The following is a 26,345-nucleotide window of genomic DNA, read 5'->3' on the forward strand; positions in this document are numbered from 1 at the left end:
GCAGTTCAAATGTTCAGATTTTGCTGATTTTGTTTGGGAAAGTTGTTTTTTATGAGGAAAACGAGTTAAAGTTTTATTATTACACGAAAAGGGCAATACGAGGAATATAAGTCATTCTCATGGGAAAGTGAGAAAATGAAAGGAGTATTTATTATGTAACATGGTAAAATAAAAAAAAGCTCATTTTCTTTTGGTTCACTTGATTAAACGTTGTTTTGGTTGAAGCTGAAATCCGGAAATAAAATCTCTTTCGTTCACATTTTGTGTTGCTTTTGGCATCGTCGCACTTCAAAAGGCTACATCGAAATTGAGATAAGAAAATTTGTGGTAAATCAGCATCTGCACATGTGAACGAACAGATTAAGTGAACGCATCACTTTGGCATCATTTGCATTCGTCCATCTGAATCGTTCATCATTTATCAGCTTAACAGTAAAAATTGAATAGGCCGAAAATACATTTCAGCCACCACTGTTAACGCCTACGACCACAAATCCGTAAATTATGTTGTGAAAATGGATTCGGCAACCTCTTCCGTATATATGTATATTGTATAATCTTTGTTAGTGCAAATAGATAGATATGGGTGAATGAGCACACTTGCTCACTCTCTGACACATCCGATGGGAACTGAATCGACCACAAAATGTGCTCTATTGCTTCAATGTCCTTTCGCTTTTGTCTTTCTGATACTGTGTTTGTTTTTTACTTGTTCTCACACATCATTGCATGCAGTAAAAGTATTGTTATAATCTCAAACGATTTCATTCTATAACACTTTGATTTAGAGCCTTGAAAAACACACAAAGCCCGTTTTTTTACTTTCGTTCGATAAACTACATCATTGCAAAAAAAAAAAAAACTTAAAATGTTCAGAGATTGATGAGACAATTTCAAATTGTTGTCGTATCGTACATAACAAATGCATGTTGTTGTTCAAAAAGTCAGTTCTGTTGAGGTAAGTTCCTTTCGATATATATTTTTTTCATTTGGTATGTATAACTTGTTTGCGCTTCAGACATTGGAGCTATTAGACTTCCCATACCGACACTTTACATCGCGTCCCAGAGTGTTTATCACTCGAAAACCAACAATGCAAACAAACGCAAGTTTTACGATGAAATAGGTGAAAGAACATCAACAATGGGGCTGTATGGTTGCCGAAGAGAAAAAAGAACTCATTTTTTGTTGTTGTTCTCACAAGAGCATATGCACATGACGAAATCGATTCGTATCATGAATATGAAAACGTTGCACACACAAGTCAAGAGTAAGCGAAAGTACGTAGAATTCGCCTGAGCTATTGTCGAATCGACGGCAAAACCGTAGAACTATATCCATGCACAGAGTGTACACTCTATCGTCATAACAAAACTGTAGCGTCGTAGACGAACTGAGTTCAGTTATGGTTTGATTGTCGTGGAGCACGCACCGTGCGGTCTGTATCGCTCTTCACAATCGAGTGAGTTTCTCTCGATATTTTCACGCCAAAAAAAAAAAACAAAAGCCAACAACTCCGTTTGTATTGACTAAATTCAGTTGCGTGCCAAATTTTATTGTTCTCGATTTGCTGGTGGAATTACGATAAATCTATTCAGCTTTTAAACGTGAAAGGGAACAAGTGAAAGCGAATCGTGCAAAAGCCGTTAAGAAAGAGTGAACCAAGTCAAAAAAAGACATTCAAATTACTTGACATTTTTCTTCTGATTTTCGATTGAACACTTTTTCCATTTACTGCCCTTTTTTCCCGGAATTGATCGAATGAAAGATGTGATTTACGATATTTCATTTCATTATCTTATTTTTTTTGTAAAAGTCATTTCATGTGTCATCTAAAGTCAATGTTTTATCGCTTTATTAGCTGATCATTGAAAGGAACTGGTAAATTTTGTGCGTGTACATCAACTGATTAGTGTCAAAAATTTCGTGTGAAATTCATTTCAATAATTAAGTAGGCAAAGGCATTAATACTTCAAAATTGATACATAAACTGATTGTTGGAACATGAATAAAAGTGAATTGGTTCAAGTGTTAAATGAGTTCATGGCATAAAGGAAACTTCGTAGCCACGTATTTTGACATTTAGGTAATTATATATATTTAATTTACGGAGTGTTTGTTAAACGAAGAAGTGAACCGTTTTCTTCCGTTTCGAAGAGCATGTTTTTGTATGGGAAATCATAGCAATCTGTTAACACTTATGTTATCGATGAAATCAAACAATTTGTCTCAGAACATTACATATAAAAGTGCTTATCAAAACACATTGACCATTAACTATGTCGACAAATTTGATCGATTGTAATAAATATTTGCGGGAGTGGCAAACAGGATGCCATCAAATCCAAAATGACTTTAAAACTTTTCGTCACGCAAAAAAAAAACAAACTCATGAATGTTTTGAGCTTTGGAGGCGTGAAAACAGATTGAAATAAATTGTTCCCCTTGTCAAACACTTTTTCTACAACTTTAAGTTGAAAAAGAATTCTTTCTCTTCTTACAAAATCCAAACCGAACGGAAAGCGTGCGTTCAGCTAAGATAGCTCTGGGAATAACACAGAGAAAAACTATTTGAAAGTTTATGCAAAATTGTAATTCTTTGTTGTGCATTATCTCTTTGAATAAAACTTTAAAACTTTCAATATGGAAAGAAAATCGACTGATCAAGCTGAATTCTTGACTGTTTTGAAAGAAATGGTGCTATCATCGAAAATTTCAACACACATTTTAAAATTCTGCTCAAGTTTGTTGAAATTGAGACCGAACTTCCGCTGGCAAAAAAAAATCGAACGCAAAAAAAGAGATATATAGCAACCGAAATCAATAAAGAGAAACAAAGATAAGTGCGGTCCAATTTGACTATGCATATTTGGACGATAATGGAAATTTCTGCTGACGCAGCCCATTAATCACGTTCTGATGAGAAAAGAAATAATTCATTTAGTTGAGACAGTCAGTCATCGATAATTCTTTTAATTAGTGAAAGTGAGCGTCTTTCCGTAATTAATTGAGTTTGAAGAGTCAATGAAGGGACGGGAAAAATGCAAATTTTTCTATCGAAAAGTGGTGAAAAGTTTCAATCAATTTCCGTTGTATTGACCTCATTTGGTCATTAATTTTAATAAGTACATCAAACGAAAACTTATATCGAACCGATTAGCAAAAATGAAGAAAAAAAATGCCGGTCGATATGAACTATTACAGATGCTTACACAAAAATGGTTGAAACAAGTGTAATGAACAAAGCTTCTGACGGTCGCGTTCCAGGGGAGTTTAATTTCAAAATTGTAAAGGGGTAATTTTCAAGATGTTCAGCTTCAAAAATCACATACATTGTGTACATATTCTGTACATATGTAATGAAAAGCTATATACATCGATTTGGATAAACTAAAGAAAAGCTCATTTTAATTTGCAGAAACTTAAACTATTTGTTCGATATGACCATCGGGATCAAAACGATTCTTTAGATAGAAGATTTGGGACGATACCCCTTCTATTCTCCTTCAATAAAAGTAACCTTGTTGCAAACCCCCATTTCGTGTTGAAGATAAAACGAAAAGAGCGCATAACGTTTTATTTAATTTCACTTAATTATTCCTTCCGTATTTTTTCTTTAAGCAAAAAAAAGTTGCAATCGACAATGAATTTTCGGCAATTTACATGCAAAATTTAAGTATTAACACAATTACAACATCGTTAGAAAGTCACCGCAACTGGATTAAAGTAATTAAAATCAAATTAACCCAGAAATTAAATTAGTTCCTCTTTTGTATCGCGTTTTGCTGTAATAACAGCAGTTTGAAGTAAAGTAAGCGTGAATTGACAAAAATCAACGGAAATCAGCTGGGAGATTCGATGTTGATACAATAAGTTTGATTCAATGAAATGCAAATTGAAATTAGTTTATGCCCCTCTTTTTTGGAAATCTATTGAAAAAAACAACGTCGAAATGCGGAAGTATAAAACAAATCGTTTGAATAATTTGAAATCTACAGTTTTTTCGCATTTCAAAAAAAAAAAACAACAATATTGCCGCAATCGAAGTGTACATCACTTATGTGTGCTTTGCATCTCCATGGAGCCAAGGCCGTCTCGGTGCCAGTAGTAAATTATCATTTACTCGGCAAAACTAAGTGATTTGTGGTTCATTGTGTTTTAATCAAACATTATGTTTGCTACCGTAAATTCATTTCGCTTGTTCATTTTTTTTGTTTGTCTCTATCGTATGCGTGTAACATAAACAATTCAGAAAAGTTTCGGCAATAAGTGGCTGTATCATTTGCGTTGCCTTTCAGACGACAAAAAAAAAATCATTCGGAGAAAAAACAGCGCTTCGCATAAAAATGCCAATATTATGTACATTTGTGTGTTGTTCAGGCGGGAGTTTTTACATTCGTTCCTCCTGATTCAATCTTTGTTTAAATAAATCAAAATATTGCGTGTATCCAAATGCGAGATCAAATACTCACAAGTGGAATGCGAACATTTTATTTGGATACGATGGAACGTCAACAAAAGGAATGTAAATGAAAATGCTTTTATTAAAAAAAAGAGAGAAAAAAAACTGCAAGAGAATTCTCAAAGAGATGGATACAAACTTTATACTTTTTAATTCACTTTTTCACTGGATACGATGAACCTTTCCAGCGAACGCTTCATTTAACTTCAATGGAAATCAAATAACAATGAATGAATTCATTTTACCAGCCCCGTCGGCACAATAAAGAAATAAGTGGTGTTCAAGATGTTGCATGAGGCTTACGATGAATTTTACGCACCGACAATCATGAGCAGACATTAGGCTCGAGCTATGCATATAGCGGCTGCTATTTTATAGGTGCTATTCATAGGCGCTATTTAATTTGTGTGCTGTGTTTAACACCGAGTAGGAATATCATGGCCTACTATTCTTTTGTACATTTGAATGTGAGTACGAGAGAGATGTAGAAAATAACGCACAATATGCATAAATGCATTAAAACGAGATAAATAGCGCCTATGAATAGCAGCTATGAAATAGCAGCCGCTATATCTATAGCTCAAACCTAATGTCTGATCATGAGGTCATGAGAGCAAAAAACGGCCACTCACATCATCATAGAAATTATGCTGAAAAAAAAATTGTCAATTAAATTGGAGGGTGCACGAAAATGGCGAGGAAGTTACATTGCATGGTCGTGATCGTCAACATTAGAAAAACATGAAACAAAATCAAAACAGGCATTGTTACCGCAAGAGGTCCACGTTGTCAGTGACCGACCAAAAACCGGGCTTAAAAGCATTGGAAAACGGCAAAATGCAAAACATATTTTCAAAGCTTTTGAGCCTTGAATTTCCATATTATTGCCTTCTTAAGATTTTAAAATAGAAACATTCTCTCGAGTTTTTAGTATTTATTTGAACTGAATTCGAATCGAATGAATAAATAAACTTTCTTTACGAATATTCTTTTTCATTCGTATTCACGTAAATGTTTTATCATGAACGCACGTCATCGCCGATATCAGAAGAAAGTCAAATCAAGCATTTTTCGTCATTGTTTTGTTCTTTCTCTTTTTCTCCCTCGCTGCTTCTATTCACTTCTATGTGTGTTGTGGCGATAAAAATCAATAATTTCGTTTTCTTTGACTGAAATTTATTTCGAACATGTTATGCTGTGACTGTGATGAAAATTAATTATATCTTAATCATCATAGGAATCGCTTGTATAACTTGACTGGGGTCAACAATTGGAAAAACAATTCCATTTCAACAAAATTGAAATAAAAAAGAAAAAAATGCGTTCAATTTTGGTCATCTTCAATGTAGATATTGTATTATCTAATGAAAGGTCATGCGATCTTCATTACGAGATATGAATTTGATGATGGTTTTTGTGTGTATCAATTTCGTATTGCGTCTAACGAATTTTGTGATTATGGTATGTGCAAGCATTGTTATGCTAACAATGCGAGAGTAACGACAGTCAAATGAAGAGAGAGAAAAAAAAACCGCGCGCACTTCATTCGTCTCATTCAGAATTGCGGTACAGAAATATCAGGCATCACAAGGCATCACGCAATATTAACAACACAAACAGAGATGGTAAATGCTTGAAAGGAAGAAAAAAAGGAAATCAAACTGTTTTTATGGCAAAGAGATAAAAGTTTGTACTCTCAATTTCAGTAAAACTGAAATAGAGCTCATTGCGGTTCATTTATATGTCCATCCCTGATGGTGCTAGTAAACTCAATGCTTCTTGAATATAATGATGTCTTCGCAGACAGTATAAACCACAATCGTACAATTATTTGAAGAATGCTCTCAATGCGTCGCTTTTTCTTTTCTTTCCAATTGTTCATTTGTTTGCAGCACCACCACCAACAAAAAAAGACCGAACAAAAATATAAAGAGCGACAAAAAGAAATGTGACTACAATATATGCTTAACGGTTATGATGCGTCTCAAGTTCGATGTCGATTTTTTTTGTTCGTCGATTTAATGATTGTGCCTATGTTACGTGCAATACAAACATTTAGCGGTTACGAGCACCGCAAATAAATGTTGTGGCACACGTAAATAATATTATGCAAATCGTGCCCGCAAAAACCGTTTTTTACCATAAACACACGCACGCATTTCAGCCCATATTATATAGACACCGATATCAAGACTGCCACTACCACCATTACCAAATGAATAAGTTAATAAGAACGACAGGCAAACAATGCCTGAAATTGTCTAGCAACAACCGAAATTGTGGCATTCATTTGATGAAGGACGACGAAAAAAAGAAATAAAGAACGTAAAACGTCGGACAATTTAGCAATTATATTTCCATTTGGAATATTATTTTGCCGGCCAACGAGTGTCGAATGTATTTTATGCTCAGTTTTGTCGAATAAATCACAGTTCGAACATTTTTTTTTTGCCGGAAAATTGCCAAAAGAAGATGACTGCGATACGAAATTGATTTATTATTTGATTTACCGATAAAACTGACTGTGTGACGGCCCGCATTGAAGTGAATGTCATGGTGTGTCTAATATCTCTTGATGACTATCACAGAAAAATCAATTCATTGTGTCTATATCGTGAGAGAGATTTCGCTCGGAAATCGAATTCAACTTTCCAATTAATATAATCGACTGGTTATAATATTTATGGATGACTCCATATGTTTCAAACTGTTTACCTAGTTCTTTTATAGCTCTCACAATATAGCTCACCCATAAAACTTGGCCAAAGTAATAATAATAATTTTTTGTAATACCAGACGACCATTTCGGTTATAATTATATATCATAATCTTGGCATTACGCTCGCATTTTATTTTCGATGTGATTTCTTTTTTGCGAGTGTCAAATAAACTATTTCCACTATACTTTAACTTTGACGCGACCAGAAGTAATTATTTTCTTTTAAAAGATTTTTAGATTGGTTATTAATTACATTGGTGCCAATGCTTTGGGAATTTCAATTTAAATGACTTCAGTTTTATTACATAGTATGCCAATCAAAAGGGATTAAAGACTTCTTTTACAGCAAAATTGGCAGAAATCTATTATTATTTTTTTGCTAAATGTGTCTATAAATCTGAATCAACGATTTTTTTGAACAAAATTGCGAAACATTTTTTTGTTTATGTCATTGAAAATATTACGCGACTTTTCCTCTGTGCTAATGAATTTCCCATGTCGACAAACAAGTCGATTTGTTGTTTCATATGCAGAAAGCTTTTGTTTGTAACCCAGCCTTAATACGAAGACATGCACGTACAGGCAGCAGACGTACCGATTCCACAGAACTCCATTGAATAAATTAAGTACGAAGCAAAAAAAAAATTGAATTTTCCGTTTATGCATAATATTTCGATCGGAAAATTCGGTATCAATAGAAGGTTATGCGGTAGCACAAAATGTGGGTCTTGGTGTCATTATCGAATCGAGCACTTGAATGGAATCACAAAGATTTTCTTTTATCGAACAATGTATTTAATGTGATTCTTCTTTTATGTTCATGAAAAATGGCACTTTAGTACTTTGCATACGAATTGAGTGATATGCTTTTGTTGCCAACATTTTCCAGTTACTTTTTCCACAGCAGAGCATATGACAAATTATAATAAAAAAAATCTGTTTAATCATTTGTGATGTGTTCACGCACTTTTGTATCGTGTTTCATGCCATGTTATCAGAAACTTGGCTTTCCTTAAATAACGAAGTTTTGTGAGTTTGCAAATCGTAATTTTACCCTCGATTTGAGAACAAATCCGATTCTCATTTTTTTTTTCTCGCGCACTTACATCTTTCAGAAAGACATCTTCACAACTGCATGTGAGTGTCTACTCCTTTTTTTAAAACTTGATTGTTGTATCTTCTGGTTTGCATGAAGTTATCACCCCGATAGAACCGATTTCTTTTTTCTCGACTTCGCATCTGTGTGAAAAGTTTTGTGTTGCGCCACCGTTCGGAGTATTCACAACAAATCAAATTTTCAAAGTATAAAAGCGCGTTGTTTTTCAACCCACACTCCAATTTTATTCACATTTGATGATGTAACAAATGTTGTGCGTAAAGACAACGCAACATAGCATGAATTAAATAGCGTAGAAAATGTGTATACTGTTGTTATGAAATGCGCGCTCAAAATGTATCGTGTCAAAATGTAATCAGGGTATGTGTATGAGTGAAAATTTCGTTTGCAGCCAAATGGCATTTGAATGGTGTCATTCGTCAAGTATTACCGTGCCATTATCGACGGGGCACACAGATGTTTGACATCAATCATCAACTAACTGCGTTATCATTTATGGTAATCTAAACATCACCACTTCAGAATGTATCCAAGTGTCGGGACGATGAAAGAAACCAAAAAAAAAAAAAAAATGCACAAGAACTTCTCATTTTTCAACACCGACTCTCTCGTTGAGCAAAAAAAAATCATTTAAGTTATTTTTCGCCTCAAAAAGTGTATCATAACATTTTGCCAAACTATTTAGAGCATGGACGCGTGTTGTTGTGTGTTTCTGTCTACTACATCAAATAAAATGTTCTGCTGTTTGTGTTGTGTACGCATAAGTGAAATTGTGAGGCAAAGTGAATAAGCAAGAAATTCATTTATACTTTCGACAAAATCATATAAATTTGGTTATTTTGTCGCTTTTTGATTGCCGTGCGCTTCAACACAACGCAATTATCATAATGTAATGGAAAATGTATTATTTCCATTCATATTCATTTATTTTCACTCAATGTTGCGTTTCTGTCAACACTATGGGCGGATTGAGTTTGATGACAATGACGTCAACACACAATCACTTCGTCATCCTCTTCTTGTATCATTCATTTTTATTTGTTTTACAACATTTGCAAATGCCGTTTTTTTTTATATTCGCACATTTCACAAGATTTTCATTCCAATCCATACCAAACCAATCGTGTCGAACCCGCCTATTAACGGCTTTCATTTAATGAAGCGGAAAATTCAAATTCGAAATTCAATAGTTTTTGATAAACATCCATCCCATTGTGAGCGATATGTTTATTTTTGAAGCGGCTACAAAAACTTGCAACGGAATTTAGCTTTCCTTTGTGCTAGTTTTAAGGTTAGTTTATGGCTTTGTTGTAAAATCTCTGGTATTCTTTTGTTGCAAACATTTATACTATTCGACAAAGTTGCCGTTTCTGCAATGCAGACAATGATATGCAAACGGTTATTTACAAAGTAAACGAATTGAATGGTATGGTATATCTTAACGTAAATCAAAGTTTGAGCATTGAACATTTTGAAACTTTCCACGCAGAATTTGTGTGCTGACCTAATATTTAATCTGTATATCCATATCCAACAAGTGATTATGCAGCATTGTCTGGTGATAAACACTAGAAACATTATTTACATCTGGTGTTTGCAGATGCACAACATTGTTTTATATGAATAAAAAGAAATAATGTTACAAAAAAAATGCTAGAAAACACAGAACCGTGCACGCTCGCTCCCAATAATAAGCAAACCAACCATAAATCTCACAGGCGTACTCGGGCATACTCGTCAAATGGCGAAAAATGAAACTTATTCCAACAATGTAATGATGTTAAGCACGCACATCGACTCTCGCACGGAAATGCTCATATTTAAATAGAAATTAGTGCAAACGCGTCGTTGTTTGCTATCCATTAAGAGAAATGGAATTCGCAGTTTATTTGATAAGCCATATTCGATTTGAGGAAAACAACATTAATCACAAACAGGAAAATCACAGCCATTCAAAACATCCTTGTGTTACGTGTGTATATCCAATCGTTTTGAAAATGGAAATTATGCTGTGCGTCCTAAATGGGATTAATAAACTTGATCATTCCCATTTCATATTAACGTATAAACGTGTATAAATATGAGATCGTAAAATATTTCCAAAAGATAAAGTTTACTGCAATCTCCGATCTTCGCAGAGATGAAAGCTTTTTATTAATTTTTCCGTTTGAATAAATAATATATCGTCTCTATTTGTATTTACAATTGAATAATACAATGTTGTTGTTTCTCGTCATCTTTTTTTTATTTTGAACCAATGGACATCATTGTTCTTTCGACGAAATATATAAATTTTCAATCGTAAAGTACTCCCTTGTGTATTATGGCCATTTCAGATAATATGCGAAACATAATAAAATGCATGATTTTTTACCACCGTCTTCAGTGAACATATTTCGGTTCATCATTGAATGTGTGCAAATGATACACCACTTAATTCAAAGCACACCAAGAATCCTTGGAAAATGGAGATTTGCCGAGAGCTCTCAGCATAAATGATACAGATGCTTTTGCCTTAAGAAATTAATTTCAAGAACAGCCAAACAACAATGACATTTTACATATTAATTTTGGGCATAGAATCCGTAAAAAAGCCAGCACACATTTTAATGCAGTGAATAAACATAAGATGAAATGTTCCTTTGGCCAAGCCTCAAATTTTGTCTTCACTCCATAAGGTGTGAGAGATGATTATTAAGAAGAAAATTCATTGATTCACAAAACTTGGTAAATTCTTTCATTTTTTTTACTCCTCCGAAACCAACGAGAAAAAAATGGATTAATAAATTCTTCGAAAGTTAAGACGTTCATAACATTTTTATATTAATATGTAAAGTAGCTTAGCTCGCTTTCATTCTCGTCAAGTATTTTTGGGATTTATTTATGTATGGATTTTATGTAAATATATAAGCTTCATATTGAGATTTCCTGCAAATATAAATGTTTGGCTAAAAAGCCAGATAAGAAACAGAAGAAACGAATTCGTGTTGAATAACACCGTCACATTATGAGCACTGGTAATGTACTCTCCATCTCGATATTAGACGTCAGTGTATTGTGTGCACATCGCAAAATGCGAAAATCCACTGTCGTATTATTTAAAGTAACTGGAAACGGCGAATGTGATAAACATTGCATTCAAATGGGCTACATAAAATAGTGGCGTAGTTGAAATGCTTGCTTTGCTTGCCGAAAATCCGTGAAAAAAGAGTACAATTCGAAGCAAAAAAAGCGCATTTAGTTAAAGATGTGACATGAATGTTTCCATTTGGGGCGATGCAATCAAATTGAAAATTTCAAACGGAAAAAATTGTCAACAATGTTATTCTCATTGAAATTATTTGTACTTTTGTACCATCCTACCATAAGCGAATCATTTCCTTTGCTGTCCTTTTGAATTTCGTTTCAATTTCATGATATTCCTTTTTTGCTTTCGAGCATGTCTTAAATAAACATGCACAAGATAAACTTCTTAAGACCGTATGTACAGTAGTGTGCGAGGAAAATTTTTCAGGGGGGGTGATTTTCCAAAAACAAAAAATTCTCCAGCAAATTAGACAAATTTTCGTTTTTTTTTTTTTTTTTTTTTGGAAGTCACTTTTTGAGGCGAAAATCCCTAGCAAATCGAAAGAATTTTCTCCGCGAAAAACCTTAGCAAATCGGAAAAAAATCTCTCGGAGCCAAAAACCCTAGCTTCTACATTGATGAGCTAAAAAAAAAAAAAAAAAAAAAAGGTCCTCACTTTTTGAATCAAAAACCCTAGCAATTTCGAATAAATTTCACGAAAAATAAATTCTCATCCAAATCACAGGGGGGGGTAAACCCCCCCCCCTCCGCACACTACTGACCGTATGAAATGGGTATAAAATGCGCAAAGATATTTCTTTTTTCTTGTTCATCAACAAAAGGAAAGAAAATCATAAAGGACGATTTCATGAGCTAATGCATGTTTCTATTACTTTTTTCGTGTTTTTTTCACTTCATTTTAGATGAACATTTTTTTTCGCACAACGCTTCGAGGTTACGCGGCAAGAGGTAAATCGAATTTTGCTAACGGTAACTTTATGTATATATGTGAATTTCCGAGTGACTTTATCAGAATATAACAGAAAATTGAACGGAACACACAAAAAGGAAATGAATGGCAGACACAATATCATACAATATTAAATGTCACAAAATTAATATATGAAGTGTTTTCAGCGTTATTCCATTTTGGTTGCCGTGCATTCAACGTAAAATTTGTTGTAACTTTTCTCGTACGATTTGTTCACAATCAGATTATGTGATTGTCGAAATGTATGCCATAACTACGATGAGGCGATTTGATTCATTGATTACCGAAAAAAGCAAAACACTCGCTTTATATTGGAACAAAATGGAGTGTGGAATAGAGTGAGGAAAATAGACTGGTTTTTAACAATGATGTGCTGAAATGTGAGACTGAACACAAAATGTCAATGACATGACGGCAACTGCTGATGATACGCTTTGCGGTTTCTTGAGGAACCGAAACGTCGGAAACACTAAACACACCGATATAAATCAAATGTTCGCCAAAAACAGACCTTTTTTTCTCTAGTTGTTTTCACGGGAGAAAAAGAAAAGGCATACAAACACAAAATGTTTTGCGGTTCAAACCAATTGTAATGCGATAAGGTTTGTTTATCTTACAATTTTCGGCTTTCTTTTCTTTTTGTTATACAATATACCATTTGATTTCTTTTGCAAACAATTTTTTTGCAATTTATCGACTGATTCACAGCCCACATTTTGATGTCATTATCTACAACTGTTTCTTATCTGCTTTAGAAAGTTTGCTTTTTTAGGATATTTATCTCAAATTTTTTGTTCACAACACCCCCATTGAGATTATTTTTCTTTCGTTAAAAGCATAGGAAATCTCTCTTAAGAGGGTACAATTGGATTTCAAAATATTGGATACCATTTTTATCTCCTAAGGGCTTTGATTTGTCGACACATGAATTTATGAACATCAATTAATTTACAAACCAGGATCATTTTCGACTGCATTTAATTGCGCTCAGTGCGCATTTCATTCAGAATTAAAAAATTTTTTTAAATATTAAATAACGTTGAAAAGACATAAAAATTTATTAAAAATGTAATTAAAAGACATTTAATGTGACGGATCAAATGGTTTCTGACGTCAACCATTTTGTGAGTGGTAAAATAACCATAAATAAAATGTTGTCGCCCTCATTCAGAGAGACGCGATTAAAAAAAATTCACAAAACAGTGAATTTTTTTTTGAAAATCTCCTGTTAAGCCGGCCCAGTTGAAGGGGGTTCACGTGGTTCAAACATTTTAATGGCTTAATGGAGAGTGCAAATTTGTCAATAGCACAAACCCAAATGGAGTATAGAACTGGAGTGAATGGCATAATGTCTTCTTTGGTAATATTTAGTGTTATTTGCAGAAGACTCTAAATCCTTTTAATGGGTTACAACGTAAGCTCATGCTTTTATGTGCACATAAATGTGTACATTGTCGAGTATGTGGAAGCTGCCTTTTATTACACACGAAAGTTTTATACACACAAAAACTATTCAAACTAAAAAAGGAAAGATTAAGTTATTATTTGTCAAACAATGAACGATGTGATATGCGCTGTCATTGCTCTTAATATTAGGTTTCACTCTTTAAATGCCATTGTCCACTCTCAGCTCAGATGCGTGGACAGCATAGACTGTTAAAGGCCAAAGATGTGGCAAAATAGCATTTATTGCGACATCAATGGGTGTGCAGTTGGATGACCGATTTGTGGCATGACGTTTCGTAATCTAATGCTTCCGAATATTTGTTTAATTATAATCATTCCTGCCTAATGGATAATTTCCATGTTAAGAGTATTATTAGATTGCGTCAGTGAATTGTGATTTTTCGCATGCAAAGTTTCTACTCAATTGATCGCAACAACACTGAGAGATGGGTTCGTGGGACCATTACTCGAATTGATAATGATGTGATGCGTGTATTGTTTCCATTTCAATGAATGCGCAAACATTGGCAGGGATTTCCATACAAAAACACCGTATTTGGTGACATTAAACACTGTGTTCGCTTGTATGTGGTTTATGAACGGCAGTATGAAAATAAAACCATTTATTAACAGATGAAATAATAAAAAGCGAAAAATACACAAACACACAGCGATATACGGAACTGAATAAGACATTCCAAGGCCATTTAAATTATGAACAAGTCACGACCACTTGATTATTTTGCGGCAAAATGCGGATGCTACCATCAATTTTATTGTGTTTTAAAAAAAATGGAAATTTTTTAGATGGCATATACACACTATGGAAAATCCTGCTTAGCAACTGGATTTGTTCATTTTATATTGATAAACTTCCGAAATTTAATCCAACAAAAACAGTAATGGTTAGATTTTGAACAACAGAACGCCAACATTGTACAATTTTAAAACATTGTAAATGAAAAGAAAAAAATGATTCACAGGAAAATAGACTCTTATCATATCCGAACCGAATCAACCGCAAAAGAAAAAAATGTATCATCATAAAACACAAGGAACGAACATGTTTTGGTTCTATTGTGATTTGTAGCAAATGTGTGATGGATTTGCGAGCGAAAGAGGATGATACGTCAACCAATTTGAGGCAATAGTTCTGTGCACAGCACATGCTACATTGTTTTTCAAATATTTTATTGCATTTCTTCTGGTCAACATTGTTTGGCATTGGAGAAAACGGATTTTCGATGGTCAGTTGTAAATTCTTTTTTTATATTTTTTGTTAAAAGAAGGGTATACAGATAAGCATGTAAAGGATGAATGGTGTGTAATATATGAAATATTCGGTTTGAATGTGTCCATAGGTACACACCTGAGTACAAATGTACTCTACACTTTGGTTCACCTGACATTCAAAATAATGACAGCGACACGATAACAAGAATTCGAAATGCTCGGTGAGAAATAGCAGAATTAAAATGGAAAACCCCAAGAGATTTATTATTAAAGAGACGACTTTAGAATGTGCTTTCACAAAATACCGGCACAAATATATTTCATGCAAACGTATAATGTACAACGCCAAAGTATAATATGAATAGCACTCAAATCGAGCTTAAGTTAATCTTTTTTTATAATTTTTTTTCTCGTTTGTTTATCCAATATATTTCCGAATCTGGAATGTCCATTTAAATGGATTTTTGAGCATGTATTAAAAGCAAGTGCAAATAAACAATACAATTTCCAAATTACTAGGAACGTGTTGATTTACATGGTATTTTCTTTGGGAAATCGTTCGTTTCGTAAATTAAATTACAAGAAACGATCATATAATAAGAATCAATTTGAATAAAGTACATTTCAAAATGAATATGTTTGGCCAATATACGCTGTAAAGAGCAAACATAGACGAAAAGTGTTTGAAGATAGCATAAGGTTTATATATATGTGCACAGCTCACAATTGAATCAGCTAAAATTGTTTTATAAATAAACTGTTGATCATTTTGAAAGATTTATGGTTGTTCTTTTTCGAATTTGATTGTTCAATATTCAATGTAGTGTTTTTTTCGGAACCAAATTTACGTTGTTTGCAAACGCCAATGGAATTTATAGCTTGTTCATGTTGAAGAGCAAATGTTGAAATGTTCATGCGAACAATGCGCTCACCGTGAGAGATAGATATGTTTTTTCTACATTGTATTTGAGAATGTATCCTCTCTCTCCGGCTCTCTCGCAAATATTTCCAATATTAATAAATCAAATGTGCTACCGAAGTGAGCGGGTATTCGCGCGAATTCATGACAAGTTGTATTTGGCTTTGTGATGAATGATTTCGAACCACTGAAAATCTAACCATTTGGGATGTGGATTTTTTCCGACTTTTCACAAGCGAAGTGCTGGTGTATTAAACACGGAAAATATGTGTCAAATGAAGCGAATGAGTGAGAGAGTGGGAGATGCGAAAAAAAGAGATCATTTTCATGAGTAATGTTGGTAGTTGAACATGCATGTTCATGAGTTGATTAGTATTTTTGCAGGCGATATGCAGTTTTTAACGTATAATCGGTGCGGTTTGTCGTTCGAAACATTTTTCGATATGCAATTGCATGCAAGTTGCGTGTGAAACGCATTAATTTTATGATTTTTTTTTATTTATAGCCGAACCCGAAACCTATTAATACCTAGCACCAGTGTATGTGGTGTGTATACTTTTTGTTATTGTTTTTCTCTATTACGGTTGTTATTTTGGGATGCATTGCTGAGAGCTGTCAACATGATGGATGTTTGGATGGATGCGTGTATGTGCAATAGCAATGAAAAAGAGTGTAAGATGTAAGTGAAAGTGTGTGCGTGCCGTTTCTTATGAGTGGCACGCATTTGCTGAGAAGCCGATTGCAACAATATTATTCACTGCTATACAAATTGTTTCAATGGCGTACGCGCGTGTATGTTGTTATGTAACTCACGCATTTTCATGAATTTTATTACTTCAGTCACAAGTATTTTTACTTTTCAATACGGATTTTGCCATCGATTTTTGTTGTTTTTGCGACTCCCGATTTATATTTATATACACACAGAGACAATTCAAAGTGCAAAAAAACGGTTTGTGTTTTTTTGTGATGTTTTGCCCTTTGTTTTTCACTCGACAGTAATCGTACGAGTTTATGGTGTCAAAGTCTCGGGATTGTTTTGCCCCATATCTATTGCGCTTTCTTCGAAATTAATTCGAATGGTTTGTTTGTTTGACAAAGTGTACTGGATGCCAATGAGGCACTAAACAGCAAGAACGACGAGAGTAGAAAGAGATAAAAACGAGAGAGAAAGGGAGACAAAACGAGGGTCAAACGTGCATTGAATGTCATCCAACTTGAGTGTTTGTCTATAAATGCGCTATTTTGTGCGTTTGTGCCATTGCTATCACTATTAGAGCATCGCATATATTCAAGGCATTATCAGCTTTGTGCGCGCACAAGTGATAAGAAACAAAATTCGACTTTTCACTTTAACACACAGAACCGTCGCGCACAAAATTTTGTTTGTGCAAATATGGATCGACAACAATCACGAAAAAAAACTGCTTGGAATTTCACGCATTTATATCCATTCCATTGAATTTTTCGAATAAATTTTTTTACACCGAAATAAAAGGAACGATGCAAAATAAAGTACCCAAAAATGGCGATGCGATAATTATCATTCAACAACAACACAAATTTATACATATAGCTCTAATACACCATGTTAAATTGAATGTTAGGGTGTATCATTTCAACTAATTTTCAAATACATTTTATATGAACGTCTTGAACTTATTTAAATGCATTTGAATATTGTTTGCTTCATTGAGTTGGATTCAAAATTTTAAAAAAATTCTTAACTTTGCAACACTCTATTCAATATATTATTTAGAGCGGTTCTATTTCTTTGCCACTAGCAAAATACACGGCACTCGTCGTTGTCATTTAATGGTTGAAAATGAAAAATGCTTCGTGCAAATGAAAAGTGTATACATGAAATGAACGTCGTTAAGGGTACATCGTGTGCAATTCAAAATATAATCATCATTTGTTCGATAAATGCACGAGATTCTGTGTCTCAAGAGAAAAATGAAAGGCAGAATAACTGGTAATCGCAAATTTCGATTACGGATGTTTGGCAGGCCAAATTCTCAGAGGCAAAATTAAAATAATATCGTTGATTCTGAGAGCGCGTTCTATGACAAAATATAACCACTCATAAACGTCATCGCAACTAATTCAGTTATTATGTTATTTCCCATAGTAGTGAAGTGGAGCGATGGTGATGACGACATAGGCTCAATTACTTGTAAAGAAGTACTTGTCATTCTGATGGCACAAAGCGATTGATTAAATAGATAATATAGAAAACAATTACGCGACACGAATAATGGCAATTTCATCAAAAAATATGGTGCATTCAACTTCTGGCACACGAACCGAAAACCGCTTGAAACAGCATAGCAAAGCAACCATCAACAATCGATGTCGTCATTGAGACACTTGGATTTTGTTTTTCAAGCTTTGGATTAAGCTGAAACAACAAACAACACGCAGCGGAGCTAGTAGACAAGACATCATTTCAATGTAAAAGCTTTGGTGGAAATTGAAGTGTGAATTATTCATGAAAATGAATTGGATAAAGTCTGACGAACAACATCATCAACAAAAAAACAGCAGCTGATATCAATTATTTCCGATTCAATGAAATTTGATGGCGTTTGTTTTGTAAAATGGTATTGTTTTCAATATGCAAATTTTATTTTGTCATCGTTTTCAATTATTTTCAATAAAAATTTATTTTCGTTTGGATTTTGTGGTAGTTTCGATAGTATTTCATCCGTAAAATTTAATTATGAGCCAAATTTAATTGAATCTCTGTCTTCGTTGTAATGGAATCGCATAATGAATCCGATGCTCACATACAATACAACTCACATTTCAATTCAGTTCGCAGACTTCACTATTAATAATAATTTTTAATATTCTGTATCATGCACTGGTAATTTTACTTTAACGATAATTTTCAATATAAAAAAAAAAAAACTAAACTATTTACCCAAACTATTCTATAAATAGTTTGCCATCAAATGGTAAATGAAGCAAAAAAAAAAAATCAATTATCGCTTGGATATTTGATCAATGTGTTCATAAATTATGCATAATTTACACTCGATTTTATTACACTTTTAAAATTGGCGCAAAAGAGTACGATTCGAATCGATTAAATGCACATAAAACAATGTTTTTATTATTGAACGGTTGTACGAGTTAATTTGATGTCGTGAAATTTTTATCGTTCATTTTGATGGTAGACGAATTTGCTTCGGTGTCAATGGATTCTACGGAAAGTATTTAAAAGTTATTCTGTACGCCTTGTGCCCGTCTCTTCCTATCGCCAGAAATATGCTCACTTTTTCACTCTATGTGTATGTGTACGATGACCGTAAAACTGGTGACGTGAAATGCATGTATTCACTGACGATCGTCCAGCGTATTTGTCGTTGCAGTAAAAAAATCTATCAGTCAAAGTGTTTGTGCATTGTGATGCGAGAAATAATAAGTGCGTCAGATGGCCAATTTTCTTTAAAAGCAAAAACCATGTTCAGATTCAATTTGCTTTTCTTGCTCTTCATTTTCACATGCTCTGACCGTTTCTCTCTCTTTCTCTTCTCTCTGTCTATCTCTTATTTCACGATATTTTACACACGCAGAATGCTCTCAAGCTTACCCAATGCACCAAATAAACGAGATCCTTTTCTATTATAAAGTTGTTTGGGAATTAACGAAAGCTGACTCTTATATTCTGCTAATCGAACATTATGTTCGAAAGAGAATTCAATTGTGCAGTTTCACATTTCGTTTCGTTTCAATCCGGCGTTCGGTGTCATTTTACGAGTTCAGCCAATTCAAAACCATTGCAAAAAAGCGAAGGAAAAAAACCCAAAGTTATATTTAACACATTGCGACAACATGAAAGCTGAACTGGGATTAGAAGAGAGAGACAAAAGCAGTGAGAAAAAAGGAGAAGGGACACAACCATGCCAAGTGTCAAGTTAAAATGGAATTTATGCTAATAATAGCAATAATAAGCTGCAGCATAAAGAATGAAATAGTTTGTTGACGTCGCCGCTGACATCACAGCATGAGCTTCCCGTGCAGTTTACAATAGCATCAAAATAACAGAAACGCACACAGAAAATAAATCGCGTCTCAATTTCATTTTTAGCATTCAACGACGAATGAAAACAGAAAAAGCCAACAACGCTGGCTTAAAAGTATAAGCTGTTGTTTGGCAATATAATGGAAAAACAAGCGACGATGATGCCGACGACAACAGTTGCTCGTACGTCATTAAATCAACTCTTTTTTCGTATTCGATCTTTTTTTTTGCGGCGGCTAATTCTTTGTACCCACACTTATAAGGTCAAAACATACATAATGTTGTGTGCATATATTCACTTCATTTTCGGATTGAGGGTATATGATAAATGTATTCAACATTTGAAGAAATTATATACCAAAAAAGAACAAACAATCTGCAAATAAAAGTATCAACAGATTTTCAGCATCTGTTGTTTATGTTAAACGTGTTTTCACAGTAAAACCGGCACAAATTAATACATTCTACATTATCTTTCTCTTTCTCTTGCTTTATATTACTCTTTCTCTTTCTTTTCTACGATTTCTTACCACTTTACTTGAAAGCATTTTCATGAAAAAGAAAATATTTTTTTTTGTATCCTGGCAATAGTTTTGCCATTATAGAAAATGGGAAAAAACTGAGAAAAGCGTTCCAAATATAGAAATGGTATTCATAAGCCTTTATAAATTAAAACCGAATATGATCTCTTCAAAAGCAAACGCTTTTCCTACATTGGCAGCAATTCATGCTGAAAAAATGCTCGCTTAAAATATTACGAACGAAAAAGGAAAGTCCATTCCATCGCTTAAGCTTTAAGGCATTGTATGTTTATACCGTCATGAATGGTGGTGTATGAACATGCAAAAAGCGTTTTACATCCTTCAGGTCTATTATCCACTTTCGTATTTATCTGCAAATTGCGGTATGAATGTATATGACATGTTATGTTTTAATGTAATATATAATTTGAATTGAACTCAGTCGTGTTTCCGACCGAAATGAATGTGTATGCCAAAAGTGTGTGCGAAAAGTGAGAAGCGGAAATAGATAAAAAAAAACTGAACATAAATATACTCAGAAGGTGGCTATAAAAATGTAAAAATTGAAAATTCGCCGGGAAATGTATAGTATACTTGTAATTTTGTTTTATTTATTGCCATACACATCCTCTCCATCTCTCTATTTTTATGCCGTTCTCTTCATCTTCTCACAGATCTTGTAATGGAGAAAGTGTTTCCATTCGATAGATATAACGATTTGCACCCGTTTTCACGTAGATTCTTTATGCCTATTACGGAATTGAATTGCATAAAAGTGTTTCAATCATCGTTTTTGGCAAACAAGTTCATTTCGAAATGTGACTTGAGTTTGGTGTGTTTTTTGTTTAGACGAAAGCTTGTTGAAATTTTATAGACGTACATTTCATCGTTTTTCTTATTTAGTACCTGTATACTCTTTACTTTTTGTGCTATACACGGTAAAAACCGTGCCATAAACGAAAACATGGCTGTTGGATGCTGGAATATCTTCTGTTAAAGAAACACATTTTTCACAATGTCTCAGCGAGTGTTACTTAGCACAACAAGCATTCATGCTATTTATCATATTGCAACCATTTGAAATGGTATACCAGCAGCTGTTATCAAAAATCGAAACAACCCAAAGTCGGTTTAAATCTTCCGAGTTTCATTATTCGAATGAAATAACTTTGCCATACATTTTGTATCCGTCAATACAAATAAAAAAAACAAGTACCGAAAAACATTGTGGCATTTTCATTGTGAGCAGAGTCATATAAGAACACTCATATCACAATCCGAAAAGAGATTAATGTTTGATTTGATTTTGTTAATTTATCCGCTTTCTCTACTTTTTAATGCTAGAACCAGAAAAAAACTTGCTACTAACTTTTTTCCTAATCCTGCCAATTATATGTTCTGCAATGCATTCCAATGCGATTCAATTTCCAAAAAAAAATTCAACACAAATGCACTCGAACAATTTGCGGCTTGCATGAGAAGCTACATGCATAAATCGACTGTCCGGTCGCAGGAAATACGAAATCCCGGTCGTTCAATTTACGGCTTTCAGTTTTATGATGGTTTTAAAAAAAACCGTGCGGCTGTTAAAATCTTTATCGAATAACGCGCACAATTTTCAATTCCAAAATGAAATGACCGAAATTACAATTTTCTTTCAGTGCATACTTGAAACAAATGCGCACGAACTGCAGTGCAGAAATGGGAAATTAAGCAAATCATAAAAGAGCCATAAAAACACTTGCCTGTTCAGTGTTCGGATGAAATTGAATTCTCCAAGGCCTGAACCAGTCTCATCTTTTCTCTCTGCCTCTTACCATTGCATTAAGAAAACGGAGATAACGAGACAAATAAAATGAATGTTTTGAAAATTGAATTGGAGATTTTAGTTTTTGTTTTTGCTGCTATGGAATTTGCAAGCGTCTCGGAAATAAGGAAATGAGCTGATTCACTTTGAAATGGTCGATTCGACTAGCACACATGAACACTACGAAAATAACCCCCTCTCCAGATCTCTAAACATTTTTGAATTGCAGTCACGGATGAGAAAGGACACTTTTAACCGCAAGGGAATGACAGACTATACATAGATAAAGCGAAAATGTATAGTGAACGAATCCATTCATTCATCTCTATCTCTGTCTCACACTCCATGTGTGTGATTTGTAATGCTGATGTATGCTTCGGAGACCATAGCAAAAAAAACACTAAATGTCAGAATAAGGAAATAAATGAGACGAAATTTATTATTGAAAAGTCTCTCCCTCTCTCTCTCTCTCACTCTCTCTCTATCCATTGTACCGATTTACATGACTGCTTTCTGAAAATCGAATCAAATAAAACGAAAAAAAAAAACAGTTTTATTGTTGTTCTAGTTCAAGGGCGCCTGAATCTTTTGCAAACAAAATATTTTTTTTATTACAACTATGTACGTCATAGATTCAAGCGCTCTTCATTTTGTTCATGATTTTTGTTGGACACATTTCCACTTCCATGTTTTGAAAAAGTAAAACAGAAAATTGCATATCTCTTACACTGTTGTCGACTAACCCGATTTTGGCTGATGTATTCGAAACGACACGATTATGCCAGTTGAATTTATCGATGTCGCATTGTTTTCATCTGACTGAATGAAAACCATTGTACAGAAAATTGGTGAATCGTTGCGCAAAAAAGATGCGAATCGTGTTCAAATCGATAGCACAAAGTTATAAATGAAACGAAATGTATTTTGTTTTTTTTCCACTCATAGTTTTCATAAATTGCCATCATATTTACTGATTATCTTCTTCTTCTTCTTCTTCTTTTTGTTTTATTCATTTGCAGCACACATTTTGGAGTCGGAGCGTTGTTTTTCGGTGCCGTGAATGAATTACGGACTCTGGATAATACGATGATTTTAAAAGAAACGCTAGACAGTTGAACACTTTTAGAATTTCATAATCATCGACAAATTACTATCATCCGGCAATCGATAAATCCAAGAATAACAAAGCTTAAACACAAGGAAATCTATTTATTTCATCTCATCAAATCGAATTATAGCAAATTTATTATGTTAACTGGTTGGGTACGATGCCAAATTTAAACCATTTGAAACATCAATCGCATGTGTATCCGGAAGAAAAAATACCACCGCAAATCGCATCGAAATGAATGTAATTGAAAAGGAAATTAAATAAAGTACTCGAACAAGAGAGTGAAAGAGGAAAAGGCACACGGCAAACAATCACATTGAATATATATACATGTATAGCAAATAATCGCAAAACACAGAAACACGCCGCATCGAATTTGTCAAAATATTTATCTTAGACATTTAATATCATTGCCATCATTTGTCAGTTTGTTTTGAATGAATGGTGTAATGTAAGTCATCCAACGCATTCACACAACCACGCATACATTCACTTATTAGCGCAAGCAGAATTACGACGATAAAAGCTGCACGAAAATTCCATAATGCCCAGCATAAATTCAACGCACATTACAACGGAAAAATTAATGCCAATGGTTGAGGCAACAACAAAGGCGGCCGCCGTTGTGGCCATTCCAATTACCACAACCACATCAACAATCATCAAAAATCTGTCGGTGGCCAGTTCAAATGGACAAAAGCGGACAATCATCATCTATCCGACGGGTAGGCATTGTACTTTTTTTATGAACCATTATTCAGAACTGTTCAGTGCAAGTGTTTATTGTCGAGTACCAACGAGCCACGTACGGAGGAATCATATTGTTGTTTTCAATGATTTATACGTTTTAACACTGCAATTGCAGTGAATAGAGAGACGTTCATTACATTTTCGGTTTCTTTCAGTCATCACATATTGTGATAATCAGAATTTTCAGTGAGTTCAGAAGCACGAAAATGAGATTCCACGATGATAACAAAACAAATGATTTGCCCCAGTTTTTTTTCCTCGAAAGTAAATTCAAAGGAATAAACAAATATCCCGAAAAAACTTGCAAACACCATTTACCTAACCAAATTTTTAACCAATTGTAATGCATATTATCTTTTCGTTATTTTATTTATGTTATGAATGTATTGTTATGGAAATGTAATGGATGTATCCATCATTCACCATCATTGAAATTGATTCTGTGTTGTCACTGGGAAAAACAACAGCTCGTAGCATAAATCGATTTACAAAAACCGTTCAATCCACCACACGAATCCATATTATTTTATCAAAAACAAAAAAAAAGATTCCGTACTATTTTACGTTTGGGAATAATTCAAATTGCAATTTAACAACACACCGAATAGTAATAAATGTATTTAAATGCGATATGTGGTTTTTTTTCTTCTTCCATATTCACAGTGTCACCTGAATCGATAGTCATCCCGATTGTGTCGTGTATTTTTGGCTTCCCATTGTTGGCTCTGTTGGTGATATGCTGTTTGCGTCATCGCGCTAAAATGGCACGCGAACGGGATCGTCGTCGTAACTATGATTTACAGGACCATGCTGTCTCGCTTGTGAGATTTAGTCCTATCCATAGGCTCAGTAAGGATGAAGCGCTAATTGGAATTTTCTTTCTTTGATTTCGTTGTGTTTTTTTTTTCATCTCTATTTCTTATTTGATTGCAATTTTTCTAACTATTCATATATTTTTTTGCTCAATCGCTTTGCTAGCATGAATACGAGTGCTTTTAATTGCTTTCGTTGTGTTTGTTTTCTCTTTTTTATTCTATTTATCTTTGCTTTTACTTCGATCAAAATTCACAAATATATGTAAATAGAATGTGATGTAGTGAAAATGTAGAGATATAATTTACTTTTAAATTTACAAAATGTACGTTGGAATGATGAAAAAGTGGGTTTGTTTATCGTTAAAATGCATGAATCCATGTATGGAAAAAAACTAAATAATATTAAATGGAAGATATTTGTATCATTTACACAGCTAACCGTACCACGAGAGCTGTCAGTTTACGTTCTGAACGAAGCCTCAGCAGAGGATTTCCCTCGTTAGATTTGGATACAGTGTTGGAGGAACGCAGCGATCAGGAACAGACACAGGTACATTCTTATTAATAAAAATGATTATGTAAAATGATTTAAAAACATTTTTTTTTATTTCACAGACTGATTTAATGACGCCCGAATCACCGTCAGACCCACATTATAGAGCTTGTGAATCTAGTAGTAGCTAACAAATAGTTAATACAACCGCTTCATCGTCGTTTTCCATCAGTTATACCATAAAAGTAAATGGCATCGATGATCCAAAGTCGATAAATAAAAATTTGCCTTTAGTATCAACCACACGCTTAACCAATGAAATTCAAGAAAAAACAACGGCCCATTCATTTAATTCTATATCGAAACGACGAAATCGCACCACAAACGGCGTTGCCATAATTCAACGGTCGAAAAGCTTTGATAACGTTAAAAACGGCATTAGACAGCGTAAAATCCTACATAAAAGTAAAACACTTAGCAGTATATCACATTGTCCGAAGAAAAAACGATGCATTGAAAATGGCAGTAGCGATTGCTTAAATGAACGACATCGCGATAGTAAACGACGTCGATTATTTCAATCGCACATTGATCAATCACCATTATGGACAACATTAACACATGCACGAACAATAAGCGATTTCACAGCAGTTGATTCGATTTTAAATTAATTTTATTAATTCCATGTCAGTTCTATGTGTGAGCGTTCATCATTTAAAATTTAACTTGGACTGTGCTTTAAACATTTCATTGTCATGCTTTCGCTTCTCGGAATCCACTTCAATTGAACCAAGTTAAATTATGTCAGACGAATTTTAAATTACCTGTACATACACAAAAATAAATAACAAAATATTTGAAATGA

The 26,345-nt window shown here is 33.9% G+C and overlaps 1 protein-coding gene across 4 annotated transcripts; it reads left to right on the top strand.

The window, feature by feature from the left end:
• The first annotated feature begins 1,417 nt into the window (after positions 1-1,417).
• On the top strand, positions 1,418-26,345 carry LOC116346655. Of its 4 annotated transcripts, none has more exons than XM_031776823.1 (5): positions 1,418-2,086; positions 23,331-24,147; positions 24,836-25,021; positions 25,422-25,537; positions 25,603-26,345. In XM_031776823.1, exons 2-5 carry the CDS (start codon positions 23,967-23,969, stop codon positions 25,669-25,671), a joined length of 552 nt encoding a protein of 183 aa, XP_031632683.1. In that variant the 5' UTR covers positions 1,418-2,086; positions 23,331-23,966; the 3' UTR covers positions 25,672-26,345. The 4 variants fall into 4 exon arrangements, with proteins under 4 accessions (XP_031632683.1, XP_031632686.1, XP_031632684.1 ...); XM_031776826.1 differs by lacking the exon at positions 1,418-2,086 and adding an exon at positions 12,318-12,333; XM_031776824.1 differs by lacking the exon at positions 1,418-2,086 and adding an exon at positions 16,482-16,499.

This window comes from Contarinia nasturtii, unplaced genomic scaffold, assembly GCF_009176525.2.
Source record: "Contarinia nasturtii isolate CC-2019 unplaced genomic scaffold, AAFC_CNas_1.1 Cnas_scaffold_1627, whole genome shotgun sequence".
Lineage (NCBI taxonomy): Eukaryota > Metazoa > Arthropoda > Insecta > Diptera > Cecidomyiidae > Contarinia > Contarinia nasturtii.

Excerpts from the sequence above, each read along its gene's own strand:
- LOC116346655 (XM_031776823.1), top strand. The coding sequence starts at position 23,967 with ATGCCCAGCATAAATTCAACGCACATTACAACGGAAAAATTAATGCCA. Across the intron at positions 24,148-24,835 it reads AATCATCATCTATCCGACGG|TGTCACCTGAATCGATAGTC; the intron begins GTAGGCATTGTA and ends CCATATTCACAG. Across the intron at positions 25,022-25,421 it reads TAGTCCTATCCATAGGCTCA|CTAACCGTACCACGAGAGCT; the intron begins GTAAGGATGAAG and ends TCATTTACACAG.